The following is an 18044-nucleotide window of genomic DNA, read 5'->3' on the forward strand; positions in this document are numbered from 1 at the left end:
TACCTTTGAGCATCTAGGATGGTAAGATCTATGTTTATCTTGTGTTTTTAATATTTTCTAAGGTGTCTTTCCTTAAAGATAGAATCTTTATGACCTTTTGGTGTGTTCTTGAAGTGGGTGTGGAAGGTGAACCTTATTAGGAGCTTTGTGAAGTGTTAAGTGAAGGTTTTTGTCTACAAGAGGTAACCCATGCTCTACAAAATCTATTTTGCTTACCTATATGATGATTTCTTGGATTCTACATGTGTTTTGCTATGAAATGTGAGTGTTGATGCATTGTCTTGTGAAAATGCATATCTAGAGCTTGTTATTAGGGTTTATGTATGCCACTGTTTGGCTATTCCTTTGATTCAAGTCATTTTGTTGTATTGGGTGAGATTTGGCATGTTTTGGACTTGAATTTGAGCTTGGAGTTGAAAATCCCCGAAGGGATTATGTTGGTACAGGTGATGTACCCGCGGGCGGAATGACGGGTAGTGCACCACTCGCCACCCCACCCGCAGGGTACAGGTGGTTGTGGGTGTGGTACCCGCGGCGGTACCACGGGTGGGGGTCCACCCGTGGGCCCACCCGCGGGGTACATATGTGACTTGGGCGGGGATTTGTTCCCCGTAATTCTTTTGACTCGGTATTTGGTCTTTTGACTTCCTGATGTTCTTTTGTGGAACTATTTGAGTGTATTCTTGATGTTTCGTATGTCTAGAACTAGGGCTGGGCAGTTCGGTTCGGTTTAACCGAACCAATTTGGTTCCCATCCGAAGTACCGATCGGTGCTCGGATTGGAGAAACCAATCGGTTCGGTTCGATTTAAAACCGAACCGAACCGACAAACCGATCGTTTTTTAAAAAATAAAAAATAAAAAAAAATATATAATATATATATAATAACTAATATTTTAAATTTCTAATAATAAAGTAAATAAAGTAATAAACTTCAAATGTAATCTAACCCTAATTTCATTTCAACTTTTCGACATTCAGCACCTCATGTCCTCACCCGCTCACCCCTCGCCTCCGCCACCGCGCATCTGCCATCGCCACACCTCCGGCCTCCGCCAACCGCCACGCCTCCGCCATCCGCCACCTCTCCGCCACGACTCCTAGCCTCCTCCCTTGGCTCAGAACCTCAGACCACCGAGGTATGTTAATAACTTAATATTTTTTTCTTTCTACTTTATATTTTTTAGTTTTATAGTTTATAGGTTTATACATTTTCACTTAGGGCTTTCATTATGTTCATTGCCTTGCGTAGTTATGTAAATTGCAATCTTCTATTCGTTGTTTTCACTTTTAGGGCTTTCATTATTGTTCATTGAATTAGGGCTTTCATTATGTTCATTGCCTTGCGTAGTTGTGTAAATTGCAATCTTCTATTCATTGTTTTCACTTTTAGGGCTTTCATTATGTTCATTGAATTAGGGCTTTTATTATGTTCATTGACTTGCGTAATTGTGTGAATTGCAATCTTCTATTCATTTTTTTCACTTTTCATTCCAGTTCACTATTGAAATTTAATTCAAATTCCAGTAGTGAACTGGAATGCTGGAAAAGTGAACTGGAATTTAAATTCCAATTCACTTTTCCAGTGAAGTGGAATTTAAATTCCAATTCACTGGAATTGGAACTGGAATTCCAGTGAAGTGTCACTGGAACTCCAGTGATGTGTTACTAGAATTCCAGTGAAGTGTCACTGGAATTCCAGTGAACTGGAACTGGAATTTTTTTCTAGTGAACTGGAACAACTGGAATTCCAGTGAACTGGAAGTTCTAGTCTGGAATTTCAGTGAACTGCTCCAGTTCACTGGAATTAAATTTAAATTTCACTGAACTGGAATTAGTATGACAGGAAATTAATATGACGGAGAATTTAAAATTACTTAGTCACTTACATTTCAATTTCATAATGCAGATGGATGATTATTTATCTTGCCACCAAGGGAACACTCCAAGTAGCACTCCAACTTTGCCAATTGATAAATCAGTGGGACAAAAAAGAAAACGTAACAGTGGACTTCCACTGAAACCAATTGCTCCAAAGTCTGAGGTATGGAATCACTTTATGAAATTGGAGGACAACAAGGATAAATGTAAATGTAATTACTGCCTTAAAGAATTTAAGTGTGCAACAACGAGTGGCACTAGTACCTTGAAATCACATAATCAAAGATGTGCTGCATATAAGGACTACCTTGATAGTGCAACTCAAAAAAATCTAAAAATACATGAAAGTGCAAGTGTTGTTAAAGGTGGTAGTAGTAATCTTGTGGCGGTTGGGTTTAATCAAGATGCTTGTAGGAGGACAACTGTTAAGATGATAATTTTGGATGAATTGTCATTTTGTTTTGTGGATGGGGATGGGTTTAAACAATTTTGTAGTGTAGCTCGTCCAAGATTTATTATCCCTTCACGAAGAACAATCACAAGAGATGTTGTTGAATTGTTCATGAAAGAAAAGGCTTTATTGAAGAGCATGATTAGTGAGTCAAGGGTTTCTTTAACTACTGATATATGGACTGCAAGTACTACTACTGTTAGTTATATGGTTATCACTGCTCATTATATTGATGTGAATTGGCAGTTGCATAGAAAAATTATCAGTTTTAAACCAATTTCTGATCATAAAGGTGAAACAGTTGCAAAAGAACTTGAGAATTGTTTGATTGATTGGGGTATCACCAAAGTTTTTACTATCACAGTTGACAATGCATCTGCTAATGATAGTGCACTTAGGATTTTCAAAACTAAAGTGAAGTGTTGGAGAGAGGATCCTATGATATTGGGTGGAGAGTTTTTGCATGTGCGTTGTTGTGCACATATTTTAAATTTGATTATGAAGGATGGTTTGGCAGCGGTGGGTAATAGTGTGGTTAGTGTTCGTAATGCAGTGAAGTATGTGAGATCATCTAATTCTAGATTTCAGGCATTTCAAATACGTGCAGAGCAAGATAATCTATGCAGAGGGAGTTTGATTTTAGATTGCAATACTAGATGGAATTCTACTTACCTCATGTTGACTGCATCTGTCAAGTATAGGGCAGCATTTGATCGAATGGCTAATGAAGACAAATTGTATGATGCTCACTTTAAAGAGGATGAAAATGTAAAGAGAAGGATTGGGCCGCCATCATCAAATGATTGGGAGAATGTCCGTCGATTGGTACAATTTTTGAAAATTTTTTATGATGCGACTTTGTCTTTTTCTTCATACAAAACTGTGACATCTAGTCATTGTTTTGATGATATATGCACAATTGAAGTTAATTTGAATGTGTTCAGTAGTAGTAAAGATGTCAATATGAGTGGCATGGCAAAGGAAATGAAGAAAAAGTTTGATAAGTATTGGGAGGCGTTTGAGATAAACAAGTTGTTGATTATTAGCAGTGTGTTGGATCCAAGGAGCAAGATGAGTTTTGTGACAGTTTGTTTTGAAAAATTGTATGGCAAAGATACACCAAAATGTAGTGAAATGAAAGAAGCAGTAGTGGATATCATGCGTAAGTTGTATGAGGTATACAATGCATTCTATTCTAAACCAAGTGCAACTACAAGTCAAAGTGGTGGTTGAAGTGAAAGTGGAGGTGAGAGTGTAATTCAATCTTGTGTGACTAGTGAATTGGTTTTAGATGTTGGTGTCACAGCTGTTGGGAGTATTTTTAACATGTATGCCACTGATTTGATATGTGAAAAAGGAGATGTGCAACAAACATCAAATGAGTTGGATATATACTTGATGGAAAAGATTGAAAAGCCAACTCTTAATAGATTGGATATGCAATTTGATATTTTGTCATGGTGGAGGAAAGAAAGTATGAAATTCCCAATCTTGTCACAAATGACACGTGATGTTCTTGCAATTCCAGTTTCTAGTGTTGCATCAGAGTCTGCTTTTAGCACTTCAGGCCGTATTTTAGACCAATATCGGAGTTCTTTGACACCGTATATGGTAGAGGCATTGATTTTGACACAAGATTGGTTACGATCTTCACTTCAATCTGATGCAACAGTAAGCCTCGCTGAAATATTGGAAGAAACTCAATTTATGGATATGCTTGCAGAAGGTAAGTGACAATTTTATATTTTATTATGAATTTATGTATAATCTATACTATATTAGTTTATGCTTCAATATTTTATTACTTTAACTTGTTTTTGAACCTTTTGTTTTGTTGTACAGAGATTCGCAAATCAGCAGGGCAACTTAACAACCTATGAGTTTGGAATTCGTATTGCTATGTTGATTGTTTTTGAATTGTTATGTTGGTATAAATTATTTAGATATTAGACTTTGGATTTGAGTTATTTGATGTTTGATGTTTATATTCTTTAAACATTGGATTTGAAGTTTGAACTACGTGATTTATGTTTGTAATGTTGGAACTTTGAACTTTGGATTCTAAGTATGTGATGTTTTGGTAATTAGATTGCTATTAGTATGTGATGTTAGTATTTAGTAGTATGTTTAAACTTTGAATTCTTATTTTGTTATATAACATTTATATTTTAGATGTGGATTATATGAATAGGTATTGTTTGGTAGTATGTTTGGAAAATTATGAAATGTTGAAATTTGATGATCGTAATTCTCGTAAAGTCTTAAACCGAACCGAAGTCCGAACCGAACTAAATTCGAACCGAAACCAAACCGATTGAAACTGAACCGAAGCCGGACCGAACTATAATGTTAAACCGAATGGTTCAACTTTTTTAAAACCGAAAACCCGAAACCGGTAAAAACCGAACCGAAGATCGGAGTGCCCAGCCCTATCTAGAACTATATGGTAGGATTCCATATAGGTTTTGGTGTCTTGAATCATGCTAAGTGTTCAACATTGTGATTCGTTGAACCGTGATGAGTCTTGTGTGTTCTACGAAACTATGTTTGGTTTACCCGTTTGATAAGCATGCTAGTTCGGTGTTTAAATTCTAGCGTGTGCGTTGTTTGTCCTTTCCTATTGTGGATGATGGCTTGCGTTAATCATCGTTGGAGTCGGATTGTGATCCATTCCTTGATTGAGTATGGTTTCATATCTTCGTTGTGATCCGTTGATTGATTCCTGTTGTGGTGTGGTGTGTGTGGCTATACCTGGATTGCACGATTAATGGTATGGGACATTAGTCACCAAGGTACGGCAGTGGTCCTCGTGGTGTCCATGACGCGATTAAGGAGTTTGTGACCTGAGTGATGGGTTCACGTATTTCTTGGGTGGCATGTGTTGCTGTGTATGTGATTGGTACCCTAGTGTACTATGAATCGGTGGTTGTTGGTGGGGGACGACGGTCCCAGGAGGGAAAAGGTTGGACTCAGAAGTACAGGGGTCCTGGAGGTAAAGGTTGGAACTAGCTATAAGGTTGGGGGTAGCCATAAGGTTGGAACCGGGCATAAGGAAGGCATCTCAATTCGTGATGGGTGATGTCACGAAGACTTGTGTAGCCGTTGTTGTGTATTTCTCTATTTGTGACATGTGTTGTCACAAAGGCATGCGTTGTCAATGGTTGTGTCCTTATTCTCTTGTGTTATGCATGTCGGGTGTTAATCTACTGTGTGATGGTAGATTATGCCTTGAGCCGTTCTTGTGAGTCCTTATTGCTTCTTGTTGTCTTGGGATGTTCCCTTATCTTTATTGTGAGTGCATAGAGTCTTATGTTTTGACTTCTATCTTGGCTTTGAAATTGATATATACTATATCCCGTTTGGCAAATGATTTTGTACATATATAAACTATCTACATATGATATTTCACATGTATTGATGGGTTACCAGCATCATTCGCTGACCGGGCATCGTCCCATATATCTGTGTGTATCTTTCAGGTGCTGAGTAGATGAGAGCGCGGTCTAGAGGCAGTTAGTGTAGATCCCTTTCCCTTGTGATGGTTTGGGCCTGCGTGCCTTTGATTAGACTTTAGATTTATGTTGTTGACTTTGCTTTTGGGATTGATAGATTATGTTGCAGATGTTTATGCCTGTGCGTTCACCGTTGTGTGAGCGTGGCATAACACTCTACGTTTTCCATCTATTTCATGCTTAAGTCTTCCGCTGTGTACGCTTTTATGGTTAGAATTATCTGCATGTTTAAGGTTTAATTTGGTATGGAAATCGGGGGTGTTACAGTAATGGTGGTGGTGTAGTGGTGGTGTTGGTGGTGGTAGTAGTGGTAATAATAATCCAGAAACTAGTATGAAAAGAGATGGGAGAGAAAAGAAAGATAGGAAAATAAATAATTTGGAAAATATCTTCCGACTAAAATCTAAGACAACATTTTTCTTCAAATTAGACATTTTTCTGTTGACAAAAATGAATATTTTCCTTTGACTCTATTTTATTTGAATATCCAACCACGGAAAAATTCAAAAAATGACTTCTAGAAGTTATTTTTTTGGTTTCCAAACAAACCCATAGTTGTTGTTGTTGTTATTATTATTATTATTATTATTATTATTATTATTATTATTATTATTATTATTATAAATTTAAAAAATAGTGATATTTTTGTTGTTCATGAGGAGTTGAGAATAAGTTTAGAGGGGGGCAAATAGACTTGTCAGATTTTAAACTTTTTCAAAAATTATGAGTTTAAGTAAACTTGAATGCAAAGTAAAAACAATTTTTTTTTTAACTTGTAACACAATGGAAAATATTTTTAACTCCTTTTAGTTTAGGCCCGAGTTTTGTTCTTTTTAAGCTTAGGTTTGGTTGGTTAGAACTTAAAAGTAAACTACTGATATTTGAAGGCGGGCCGGGGGGGGGGGGGGGGGGGGGGTGGAGAGATTTTACTATCACTTCTAGTACAATAAAGTGCACTTGAGCCTTGATCACAAAGCCGACCTTAAGTCTTAGGGTTTTCACAAGACAATCCTTGATTCTGAATGTGAGCTCTTGTTATCTTCTCATTGGTCAATAGCAAGATTTGCTTGAATGTTTGTTTGCACACTTCTAAAACTTTCTCAAAAAGACCATCACCTCATTCATAATTGATTGGAGGTATTTATAGACTAATTTGAATTTGTCCATTGGAGGGAAACAAGTTCAAATTGTCTTTTATTCTTCGCCCAATGACCAGTGGGTATTAGGTTGGTTGCTTTTGTCAGATTTACAGTCATTGCATTGCCTTTAGTGCTTGAGTTTTGCTTTTTGAACTGCACACTTTGACTTAGCCATTTATGGAAATCTTCCTTGGGATGTGTATCTAGGACTTTTTGAAACCTTGGTAACATTCTTCTTACTTGACATGCATTTTGAGGTTGATCACTATTCGGTTAGAGAATGTTTGATTAACTGTCCATAAAGTAACCATTTACTTTTTGGAGTTTACTTTCCATGTCATACCTCAGAGACTTTTCGGACTTGACTTTGCGAGAAGTCAATCCTTCAACATTTTAGAAGTAATTAATTGTTCAATTAGTTTTACTTTCCCATCCCTTAACTTTTTGAATAAGGTTGGGTTTTCCACTTTTCGACCATTAACCTTCCGGTCTTGAACTCTTTGGATCTTTAATTCTTCGGTCTTCTAGTCTTCAGCTTTTCGGTTTCAAGTCTTCTCCTTCTTCGACTTATGCTTTTCAGATGTTGACTTTTCAAAAATTAACCTTCCAGGAATTACTATTCACAACCTTCAACTCTAATTATCCTGATGCTACTTTTCGGATTGAGGTTACTTTCAGGTATTTTTACTTTTCGAATAGTAAAGTTCATTCCTAAAATTGACCTTTTGGATTTATATTGAAAATATTCTAAAAAGTCTAAAAATGACAAATAATTGGGGACCTAAATTTTATAATCAAGTTTGGTATTATCAAAATCTATCTAAAAGATAAATGATTTTCACAAGCATCAAAATATCATTACATATTACATCAAACATTGAAAACATGGTAGTAAATAAGTATTACATTTCATTAGAACTTATGCTCTAGCTTATCTTTCTTCTTATTTTCTTCTATCTTCTTGTTGATTACCTCTCGAGCTCTATCCAATTCTTCATTCAAATTCCTTCTTGTGGATTGGATAGTGTCACCAAATTAACTTATGAAAATGAAGAGTGAGGTTGAAATCCAAATAATTTTGAAATGCCTCATAAATGTCTTTTATCTTTCGGGAACTCCACATTCCACCAGGTAATCCACTATTCTAACTTTCTTCCATCCGTCAGGTTGATGTTATTGTCCTTGGTTATGTTGAATAGAATTTTGTCCAAGTGTTGATCAGTGTCCATCTTTGAGTCTTAAGCTCTCCTTGCTATCCTTTATAGGACTATTGCTTATCAATATCTCATTGGACTTCCCTTGCAATCTTTTTAGCTTTTGCTTTCTCATCCCCATGGTTGCAAAAATCGCGCCTAGGAGCTAGGCGGCCGTCGGCCGTCGCGAGGAAGGCCGGAATCGGCCTCCTCCGTGGCCGGCCGGCTGGACCGGCGCTGAAATTGAATTTTTTTTTTTTTTTTTTTTTTTTTTTTTTTTTTTTTTTTTTTGCGTTTTCAAGTGGGAAAAGTTCGGTGAAGGCATAATTTTTGACTCGGTTATTCGTTTTGGACACTTTTTTTTTTCAAATCGCATATTTTTTCGAGATCTATCCATCGCAAACAACCGTAGGCGGTTTGGTCCACTAATTTCTCCAAAAAATGCTTCTTTTGCTCTTAATTTTAATTTTTTTTATGTACTTAGATGGTTTCAACAATCTTTTGAACACTTTTACAACCACTTACGTAAATAGTTTGTAAGAAATAACTATGGAAACCTTATATTTTATTACTAAATTTTGAAAATTTTTAATTTTTAATTTTATTTTTAATTAAAAAAATAAAAAAATAAAAAGAATAAAATAAAAAATAAAATAAAAATAAATCGGCCCCTAGGTGCCTAACGTTTTTTGTAACATTGCTCATCCCTTTCACACTTCTTTTTCAACTCTTGGTTCATCGAGTTGATCCACTTCCTTTTCCACTTTAGAGTGCCTTTGATATAGTGAGAGAGGTTTTCCATCGTGTAGCGATTGGGATGAACCCATTTACCATCCCTATATCCACCGTATAGTCGGAGTTCCTTTTCAGATTGATTGGTATTGAATTTACCATATTTCTTTGATCTTGATCTTGACCTTGACTTAGATGATGGTTGATAAGGCACTATAGCCTAAGAACTTCCAGTTCCTCCTCCTCCAATTGGGGTTCTAGGGGTCCTACTTCCTTCCTCCTTTTTGGCATCATCATCTAAGAGGTCTACCTTCTCGTGCAATTTGATTAAGCTTTCTATCAAATTATCAACCATAGCCAACACCTCTGGGATTTGCCTTGAGTTTTCCATGATGAAGTTTTGATCTCCACCTAGGGTGAGCTAATTCTTAATCACAATGTCTATCTTCTTCTCGCTTTCCACATGTTTCTTCTCAACAACCTCAATCTTGTCTACAAGGTGATGTACCATCCTCCACATCTTTCCATCATCTGTTCAGTCCATTGGAGAGTGGTTGAAACTTCATCATTGTGTTTTTCATCTTTTAAATCTTCCATTATACTTGTTTTCATACTGACCAATCTCTTCATAGAAATGGTTTCAACAGATTGAGTTTCATGGATTTCTTCATATTCTTGAAAAATGAGTGTTGCTCCTTAGCAATATTCAAGATATGCTCAGTTAGAGAATCCTGTTAGGCTGGCCTTGGAGAGAAGATTGGAACTTAAGATGGCCGAGTACCAACTGACATTGTAGCTTGCACAATTGGTCCTTCTAGATTTCCACCATATGTGTTATTCATATATCACAAACCCTTCATTCTCCTTTGCAAAGGTCTTCTATAGCCACTTGAATGGTGTTTAGTTTCTTCAATCAATAGGGATGAAAGGTTGGCTTGAGCATCATCTATTTGAACATTACATTCCAAATCCACCATCTGAACAGTTACATCAATACCCGACACTACAGCCTCTCGGGTAACTTCTATTTTAGCTTGATTATCCAGTACTTCATCCTCGCGAATAGTTGGAATTTGAGCACTTTCCAAATACCTTTCCAGATTCATAGCTAGGTCAACTTCTAGAGTCTGCACCTTCTCACTTTACAAAACAATTAAGTCCTGCCATTTCGTAATGACTTCTTCAATACTTTCCGAAATATAGACATTTGACTAGTAGTAGTAGTAGTAGTAGTAGTAGTAGTAGTAATAGTAGTAGCAGTAGTAGTAGCAGTAACAGTAATAGTAGTAGTAGTAGCAGTAGGAGTAGCAGTAGTAGTAGTAGCAGTAGCAACAGCAGAAGCAGCAGTAGCAGTAGCAGTAGCAGCAGTAGCAGTAGTAGTAGTAGCAGCAGTAATAGTAGTAACAGCAGTAGCAGCAGTGGTAGTAGTAGCAGTAGTAACAGTAGTAGTAGTAGTAGTAGTAGTAGTAGTAGTAGTAGTAGTAGTAGTATAAATAGAGCTATGTTAAGGGAGGAAAGAATCACCAATTTACCCCAAACCAATTTCGGAGGTGATAAAAGAATTGGTATGGTAGACGACGGTGATTTCTAGTCGCAGTTGTGTGCAAATTTCTTGGTTGGCTACAGTTTGAAAATTTCAATTTAGGCGTAGCATCTATTATCGGCGGCAACCAGGTTATAAGACAGTGGAGCGAAATTCTAGGCAGCAACAAGTTGGGTGGTTTCTGGCATATAAGCTTCCTTTTCCCTAATTTATTCTATTTAGCGAATGCGCATCAACCCAACTTACAATTTCTTTAGTCATTGTTTAAATTGGTGATTTTGAAGTTTTTTATGTGCTGCGTTTTCACCACCTAAGCTCGTTGAATAGATCAAGAGTATGGCATTTGAGTGAATTTGTTCTTATGATAATGAGTTGTTAATTCATTTGATCTAGGAACCTAATGAAATTGCTGTGAAATTTTGTACAAATTCATGTTTTATTTTGTCAATCGGGTTAAAACTTGTCATTTAGGTTTGTCGTTTTAGATTGATTGTGTTATTGGGTGGCCAACTTTAACATGATTAAATTGATTTAAGGGAATTATAGAATACACATCATGCCCATTAATTCATGCTCTAAATGATAAATGAATAAATAATTTGATTGTCTTATCATATTGTTTGTTAGGTTCTCAAACCGGGTATTACGTAGTTCTTTTAAGCTTAATGGGTTTTAATTGTTCGAATAAGTGTCTTAAGCATATGAATAGTTAAAACACGTTGTTGGTTTTACGGCCAAGAGGTAGCTGTTCGGCGGGCCAACACTACCGTAAAATACTAGGATTTTGATAAACATAGAGGATAATGAAAATTGCCAAGAAGAATTTGACAGCATAACAAAGTTTTATTAAGTAGTCAAAAATTCGTCCCTTTACATGGTGACCCTGTGGGGGTATTTATATAAGAGGGATAAGCTTCCTATAAGGAAAGTAGGGCAAAGATGGAGCTGAATCTGCTATGGGATCCGCTATAATCAATGCAATAAGTGCTTAAACTGAGAAAGGAAGCCGCTAGCTAGATAAGGAAGGGAATCTCCGCAGAATCCGCCGCTAACCGCCTCTGGGTGTGCGCTCGCACTAGTACAGAATTTAGAATGGACGCCCACTTTCCGAGTCACCTACTCAATGAAGGTGCTTCGGAAATGATATTATTAAAATAATAATAGGGAGTCCGCGGCACCCATGGCAAAAGGTTGCCGCGGATATTAAATTATTAAAATTATAAATGGGTATCGGCGGCACCTTTTTAAAAGGTGCCGCGTACTTTTTTTTTCTTGTTGCGCGAGACCTAAATTTCCCAAATCCCTAAATTCGCCAAATCTCTTCTGCTACGTCCGTCCTCCGTCTTCCTTCTACTCACGCCACGCTCTCCATCCACAGCCTCCGTCTCCGGTCACACTCCAGCCGGCAGCCGCCTCCATCACCATCGCCGATCACGCTCCAGGCCTCCAGCCGCTTCCGTCGACCATCGCAGACTCGCAGACTCGCAGTCGCAGCAGGCTTCGTCCATTCTTCGTCGCAGTCGGCAGTCGCAGGCTTCTTCGGTCGCCGGTCCAATGAAGCGTCCAGACTCCCAGTGGCAGTCGTAGGCCTCCATCTTCACAGGTAAGTGTGTATATACTAATATACTGTGTATACATTGTGTCTATATACTGTGAATTTGTGGAATATACTGTGTCTAACTGTCTATATACTGTGAATTTATGAAATTTATTGTGTCCATATAGTGTGAATTTGTGGAATACTGTGTATTAGTGTATACTGTCTATAACTTTTTCATTGTCAATATACCTTCTTCCATTTCTGATGCCAAAAATGTCATTTTTGTTTAAGATTTCTTCATTATATTAGTCAAAACACCTTCCTGCCTAAAATAACCTTGCAACTTTACAAGAGACATCTACCATTAGAAAATAGCACTTAGTGCTGAATATGCAACTCTGTATTAATCCATCAACATAGAAGGACTATATTTGAGACTGTTACAATCATTAAGGCCCCCAAATTATGAATGCTAGTATCCACTGTCCTTTAAGCTTCTATAACAGCTTTATCTTTGATTTTCTAAGGCAAACTGTACTATGAAAGGTGGTAAACTCTGCTTATCTGCCTTCCCAAGAACTATAAAGTGCAGGAGCATAGTGTGTTGGCATCAATCATAACATATACTCTGTAGTACTAATGATCTCTTTGGTACTGTAATATGATTCCTGAATAGCTATGCTAGGATTTTGATTAATTGTTCACCACTGTCTAAATTTCATGAAAAAAAGAGGGCTTCCTTCCACTTCAACAGATTTTGGTTTTGCACTTCTCTGGAAAAGTCTGGTCCAGTTGGAATTGGAAAAGTCCTAGTGTGCTTTAGGTCTTGTATGAGAACTGAGAAGATCATTTGAGTCCTCTCTTGATTGGCACATAGAACACATTGAACTAATTGTATCTATACTTATTTGATGTATTTCCGCTTGACTTTGGTCAGGCATCTTATTCCAAGTAATCCGAGTATCTGACCATAGACATCCTTATCCTTCTCCCAGTATATGAAGAACCAGAAAACGTGCTTCAACCTTTAAGGCAAGCTTTGGAAGATTTGGAACATCTAGAGGTCAGTCTGATTTTTATATTTTAATATAATAATTGCATGTAATCAATTTGAAAATTGATTTTCCTATATTTAGTGAGTAAAATATTATATTCGGTGGGACGGAATGAAATGCTTGATTTAGATAAGAGCAATTCCCTACGTTTTGTCGTTTCTATAAACATCGCATCAATGTTGGATTCATAGTCATAATATGGAAATGAGTTGTTAAGAATTGAGAGAACCTTATTGAGTTCTGCAATAGCATTGGTTACTTTCAATTGCGGTTTTCCTAGTTACCCAAAAAAAAAAAAACTATTTTCAGGCATTGCTATTTTAGGGAGTAATAAGAGAGTATTTATCATCCAAGCAGTACTAATAACATTTATGTTGTGAATGCCATTCCATTTTTGTCCTCTATGCAGATGGTTTCTTAATCCTTACAGTCGCGTATTTATGGCTTAAGCTCTGCAAATTATGCAACAAATATTGGCACCATATCATCAAAAGTAAGTCTTTTACTTTACTAATTAATTTATATAATTTAATAACTTTATTGGAAGTATTTGATATTAGAATTTTAATATATATATATATATATATATATATATATATATATATATATATATATATGTTTTGTAAATGTAGTAATCATTGGATACTCATCGTGATTAGCCCACCTTCTAAAACGGTGTATGTGTTTGATCCTTTGAAAAGTGTGGATCGCAACCTTGCTGTCAAAGTTTTTGTGAATATGTAAGTAAAAAAATCAATATATGTATTTTAAATGTTATTATGTTATATATAAATTGATACAAATGTTTGTTATTAATATAGGGCATTTCGATCTGTTCCTGGACGAGGAATTAGAACGGTTGATTGGAAAAAATGCAGAGTATGAAGTTAAAGTTAAAGTTTTAATTGTTTTTATTTATTGTTTGATATGATATATATCAACGTGAATATATAAATCTATTTTGTAGTGTCCACAACAACCAGGAGGTTCTGAATGTGGATATTACATACTGCGATACATGTTTGAAATCGTTAGTAAGCATTCAGAGCTTCATTGTCTAGAAGAGGTAAGTAAATTAAATACAACTAAATGTACATTTGAATTATAATACATTAATTAATATGTTTACTAATTTGATCAAATTAATTTTTTTTGTAGATATTTGAACAGCCCACCTACTCCATAGATGAAATAGATGACATTCGCGAGTTGTGGGCACAATACTTTGTAGATCAGTGCTTGTAACTTTAGTTGGTTTAAACATTATATATCATTATTATTATTAATTAACTTATGTTTATGTTTTGTTAAAAAATTGTATAATTATATTGTGAAGTATATATAGTTATGTTTGTGTTTGTAGTTATTGGTGTTTGTTTGAATTTGTTGTTGAATAGATACGTTTAATTAGTTGTTAATGGTTTTGTAAATTTTTGTGTGAATTTAGAAAATTCTGTACATGTTTAATTTTGAGCAAATTAAATAAAATCAGGGAATTATTGTAATTTTAGAAGAATTAGGAAAAAAAGGTGGATATCCGAGACACCCACGCTCGTGGGTGTCGCGGATATTAAATAACAAAATGACTTTCCGAGGCACCTGCTACCTAGCAGGTGCCTCGGAAAGTCCTAATAAAAAATAATAAAAAATTCGTGGTCAGCTTTCCGCGACACCCCTAACGGGTGTCGCGGAAAGCTAACCACTTTCAGCGTCACAGGAATCCGAGGCACCTGTGCAGGTGACTCGGAAAGTATTTTATAGGTGACTCGGATGCAGTTTTTTGTACTAGTGTCGGTCGGGACGCACCGACTGCTTGACGAGGTAGCCCGGCTAGGGAGGCTGTGGCACTCAGGCAAGGACACGCGCCAGTCGCTGAGGTTTTCCATTTTTTTTACTCTAGTCCCTCCACTTCTTCACTCTCATAAGTTCAACCAATAGATCTTCATCCACAAAGATTATCTCACCTCCTTCAATGAACAGTGACTTTAGGAGGTTTTCCATTTTTTTCTTGCATAGATAATTCAGCATCAATATTTATTTGCGTTTGCATATATTCCTCTTGAATATGACTTTGGCTAGCTTTTGGTAGTACTTCCTTGCAGACATTACCTATGATCTCAGACACATTCTCACTAGTCACATCTTATAGCACACAAGGTTCTTGTGGGATGGATCTAGTAGAAGTGATGATGGTACATTGGCAACAATAATCTCTTGAGCAGTAGGAATTAAACTACAACGTGTACAGGAGTAGCAATTTTCCCCTTAGCCTCAACCTTCACAAATCGCTTGGCTGGTTAACTTTCACCTTCCCCAATCTCTTGGATTGAACCTTCTTGTACACTATGATTAGGGGAACATTGGAGGAGCTAGAGGCATCACCTGCGCTCTTCTTCTTAGTTGGGGTCCTGCTTTGGACTGAGCTGCATGAGGCTTGGTGTAGAATAGGTAAGTATTGCGATGAATTGCTGCACCTGGACTCACCTTTACTCCTAGCTTTCAGCTTCATTAGGTGGGTTATCATGAACCCAAATCCCATCTTCTAGGTTAGAAAATTGAAGACGATTTGCACCCAATCACAACAATAGTTGGACATAATTGCACTCAGCAAAGTCATCTTTTATGTTGTAACATCATCTAGTCTGGCCACCATTTTCTCTACAACCTTGTTGATGATATCGATCGCCCTCTCGAAAACTCTGTCTTTAACGTTCTATTCTTGAAAGAATTTGAGTTCTTCAGATAATCCTTCACCTCTAAATTCATTCCATAATTATGCTTCACTATATGCATACCTTGAGCAATCTGGCTTAGCCCCTTCTACCAGCGGAATATCGTAGGCTACCCTTATGTCTCTGGTAGTTATTGTTAGGAACATTGTATTTTAGATTTTGATGATACCAAAAAGTGTTATAAATTTTAGTTTCCAAATTTTTTACTTTTAGTTTTTAGAGTTCGAAAGGTAACTTAGAGAATAAAATTTACCAACCGAAAAGTAATTCATCCGGAAAGTAAATCAATTTGAAGAGTGACCTTAGGACAATTCTCAAACCTCAAAAGGTAACTTAAAGAATAAATCTTACCCACCGGAAAATAATTCATCCAGAAAGTAAAATTAACTAGAATAGTAAACCTACGAGAAGTCAAACCAAACTAAGTCTAAACTGAGACCTTCGAAGAGTCAAGACTACGAAGAGTTGAAGAGTCAAGCTACAAAGAGTTGAAGGATCGAAGACTACAAGACTAGAAGGTTCAATTGATCGAAGAGTGGAAGGGTAAACCTTAGCCGAATAATAAGGGGCGAGAAGTTAATTTTCGAGGAGTAAGGATTGACAAAGGAAAGTCAAATCTGATAGGTTATTGAGGTACGTTACGAATGGTCAACCTCGAGAGAGTAATAGGTGACATCGTGTAACTTACTATTCGAACATTCTCTGAGCGAACAGTAAACAACCTCAAAATGTTGTGCTGCAAAAAGAATGTTATCAAGGCAAAAGGTGTCCAAGGTACATTTTCCAAGGAAGATTTCCCAAAAAGGCCAAAGTATTTTGTTCAGTTAGAAAGTTAAAAAGCAGACACAAAAATACCGCAACAGTTGGAAATCTGACAAAAGCAATTGTAGATTGTGAACAACTTTTGTGTTCAAACAATCTATCTCTATCTACTTCGTTAAGTAGAAAAAGGCGGAGTAACATACAAGTGTTGACTTGGAAGGGTGCTGGTCAAATTTACGAACAAGTAATTTAAGTGCCAACCTAAGCAAGCAACAATTCTAATAAAGTATACCAGCGAATAGAGAAGATATAATGCTAAACTTGCAAGATCAAGTTCATACTACGACATTAACGAGAAGTCATTTGCCATGTCTAACAATTGTAGATTGTGAACAACTTTTGTGTTCAAACAATCTATCTCTATCTACTTGGTTAAGTAGAAAAAGGCGGAGTAACATACAAGTGTTGACTTGTGAAAAACTTGACACTTGTGACAGGCTTTGTGTTCAAGGCACAAGTGGTCTTTTGTAGTAATTGAGTTTTAGTGCAAACCTCCTTGGAGTTTAAGGAGATCGAAGAGTGGACGTAGGCTAGGTTTGGCTGAACCACTTAAAAATCATCTCTCATATTTACTTACTACTATTTACATTCTAGTAATTAATCACCAAACCTAAGCTTGAAAAGATTAAACACGTGCAAATAAATTTAAAAAGGGGTAGCAAATTAATTTCTCTGCTATGTTACGTTGGTCAAAATAATTTGTAAGTTCAAGTTTACTTGGCTAAAATCTTTGAAATTTTTTTAAAAACTTATACAAGTCTATTCACCCCACCTCCCTTCTCTAGACTTGTACCCTTATCCTTCGTGACGAACAGTCACTACTCAAAATCTCTACACCCTAAATTTGAGGGACACAAAGCAGGTACTGTTGTGGACTATTTCTGCAACAATATGGTACATTTATGATATAAAATAATATATATAAAACTTAAAGTATTGATGATATCTGCTATTCTGTTTTATTATTATTATTATTATTATTTTTAAAATTACATATTACAGTTTTGTTATAAAGTACTAAATTTATGATATAAAATACTGTATATATAGTTAAAAGTATTTATTATATCTATAATTCTGTTATGATCTATTTTTATTATATTCAACCTGTCATTTTGACCGGACAATCTCATAGGACACCAGCTCAAATTATATATCTTCACATTTGTCCGTTGAATTGGTAAAGATTATCTAACAAAACAATTATAAATCAGAAATATATACATATATATTTGGGAGAAGAAATATATGCATATACTAAAAGGAACTGTAAATGATGGCCAAATGTGTGGAGAGGGGAGATAACGCGTAATGCTGGCCAAATCCGGCTACTTTGTCGACAAGGTGACATCCTTAACTCATTGTTGTATTCTAGTTGGCAGTCATTTTCTCGTATGGAGCAATCAATTTCGGTAGAACTGGTCAAATAAATTTGGTTTCACTT

General features: G+C 36.2%; 1 protein-coding gene across 5 annotated transcripts; it reads left to right on the forward strand.

Annotated features, from left to right (window-relative positions):
- Positions 1–11728: 11728 nt before the first annotated feature.
- Positions 11729–14364, forward strand: LOC109146686. Of its 5 annotated transcripts, none has more exons than XR_002048477.1 (7): positions 11729–12054; positions 12987–13054; positions 13456–13539; positions 13679–13786; positions 13868–13925; positions 14014–14112; positions 14205–14364. XR_002048477.1 is itself a non-coding variant. In XM_019294339.1 (6 exons), the coding sequence occupies exons 2-6, from the start codon at positions 13508–13510 to the stop codon at positions 14289–14291; spliced, it is 357 nt and encodes a 118-aa protein (XP_019149884.1). In that variant the 5' UTR covers positions 12421–13054; positions 13456–13507; the 3' UTR covers positions 14292–14302. The 5 variants fall into 5 exon arrangements, 3 of the variants coding, with proteins under 3 accessions (XP_019149884.1, XP_019149890.1, XP_019149882.1); XR_002048476.1 differs by having other exon boundaries at positions 11746–12054; positions 12929–13054; XM_019294339.1 differs by lacking the exon at positions 11729–12054 and having other exon boundaries at positions 12421–13054; positions 13706–13786; positions 14205–14302.
- Positions 14365–18044: the final 3680 nt, after the last annotated feature.

This window comes from Ipomoea nil, unplaced genomic scaffold (assembly GCF_001879475.1).
Source record: "Ipomoea nil cultivar Tokyo-kokei standard unplaced genomic scaffold, Asagao_1.1 scaffold0233, whole genome shotgun sequence".
NCBI lineage: Eukaryota > Viridiplantae > Streptophyta > Magnoliopsida > Solanales > Convolvulaceae > Ipomoea > Ipomoea nil.

What these genes read in the sequence shown, in the direction of transcription:
- LOC109146686 (XM_019294337.1), top strand. Translation starts at nt 13,508, where the DNA reads ATGCAACAAATATTGGCACCATATCATCAAAA. An exon ending in TTGGCACCATATCATCAAAA is followed by an intron (nt 13,540 to 13,678) that starts GTAAGTCTTTTA and finishes TTGTAAATGTAG; the next exon opens with TAATCATTGGATACTCATCG. An exon ending in TTGATTGGAAAAAATGCAGA is followed by an intron (nt 13,926 to 14,013) that starts GTATGAAGTTAA and finishes TCTATTTTGTAG; the next exon opens with TGTCCACAACAACCAGGAGG.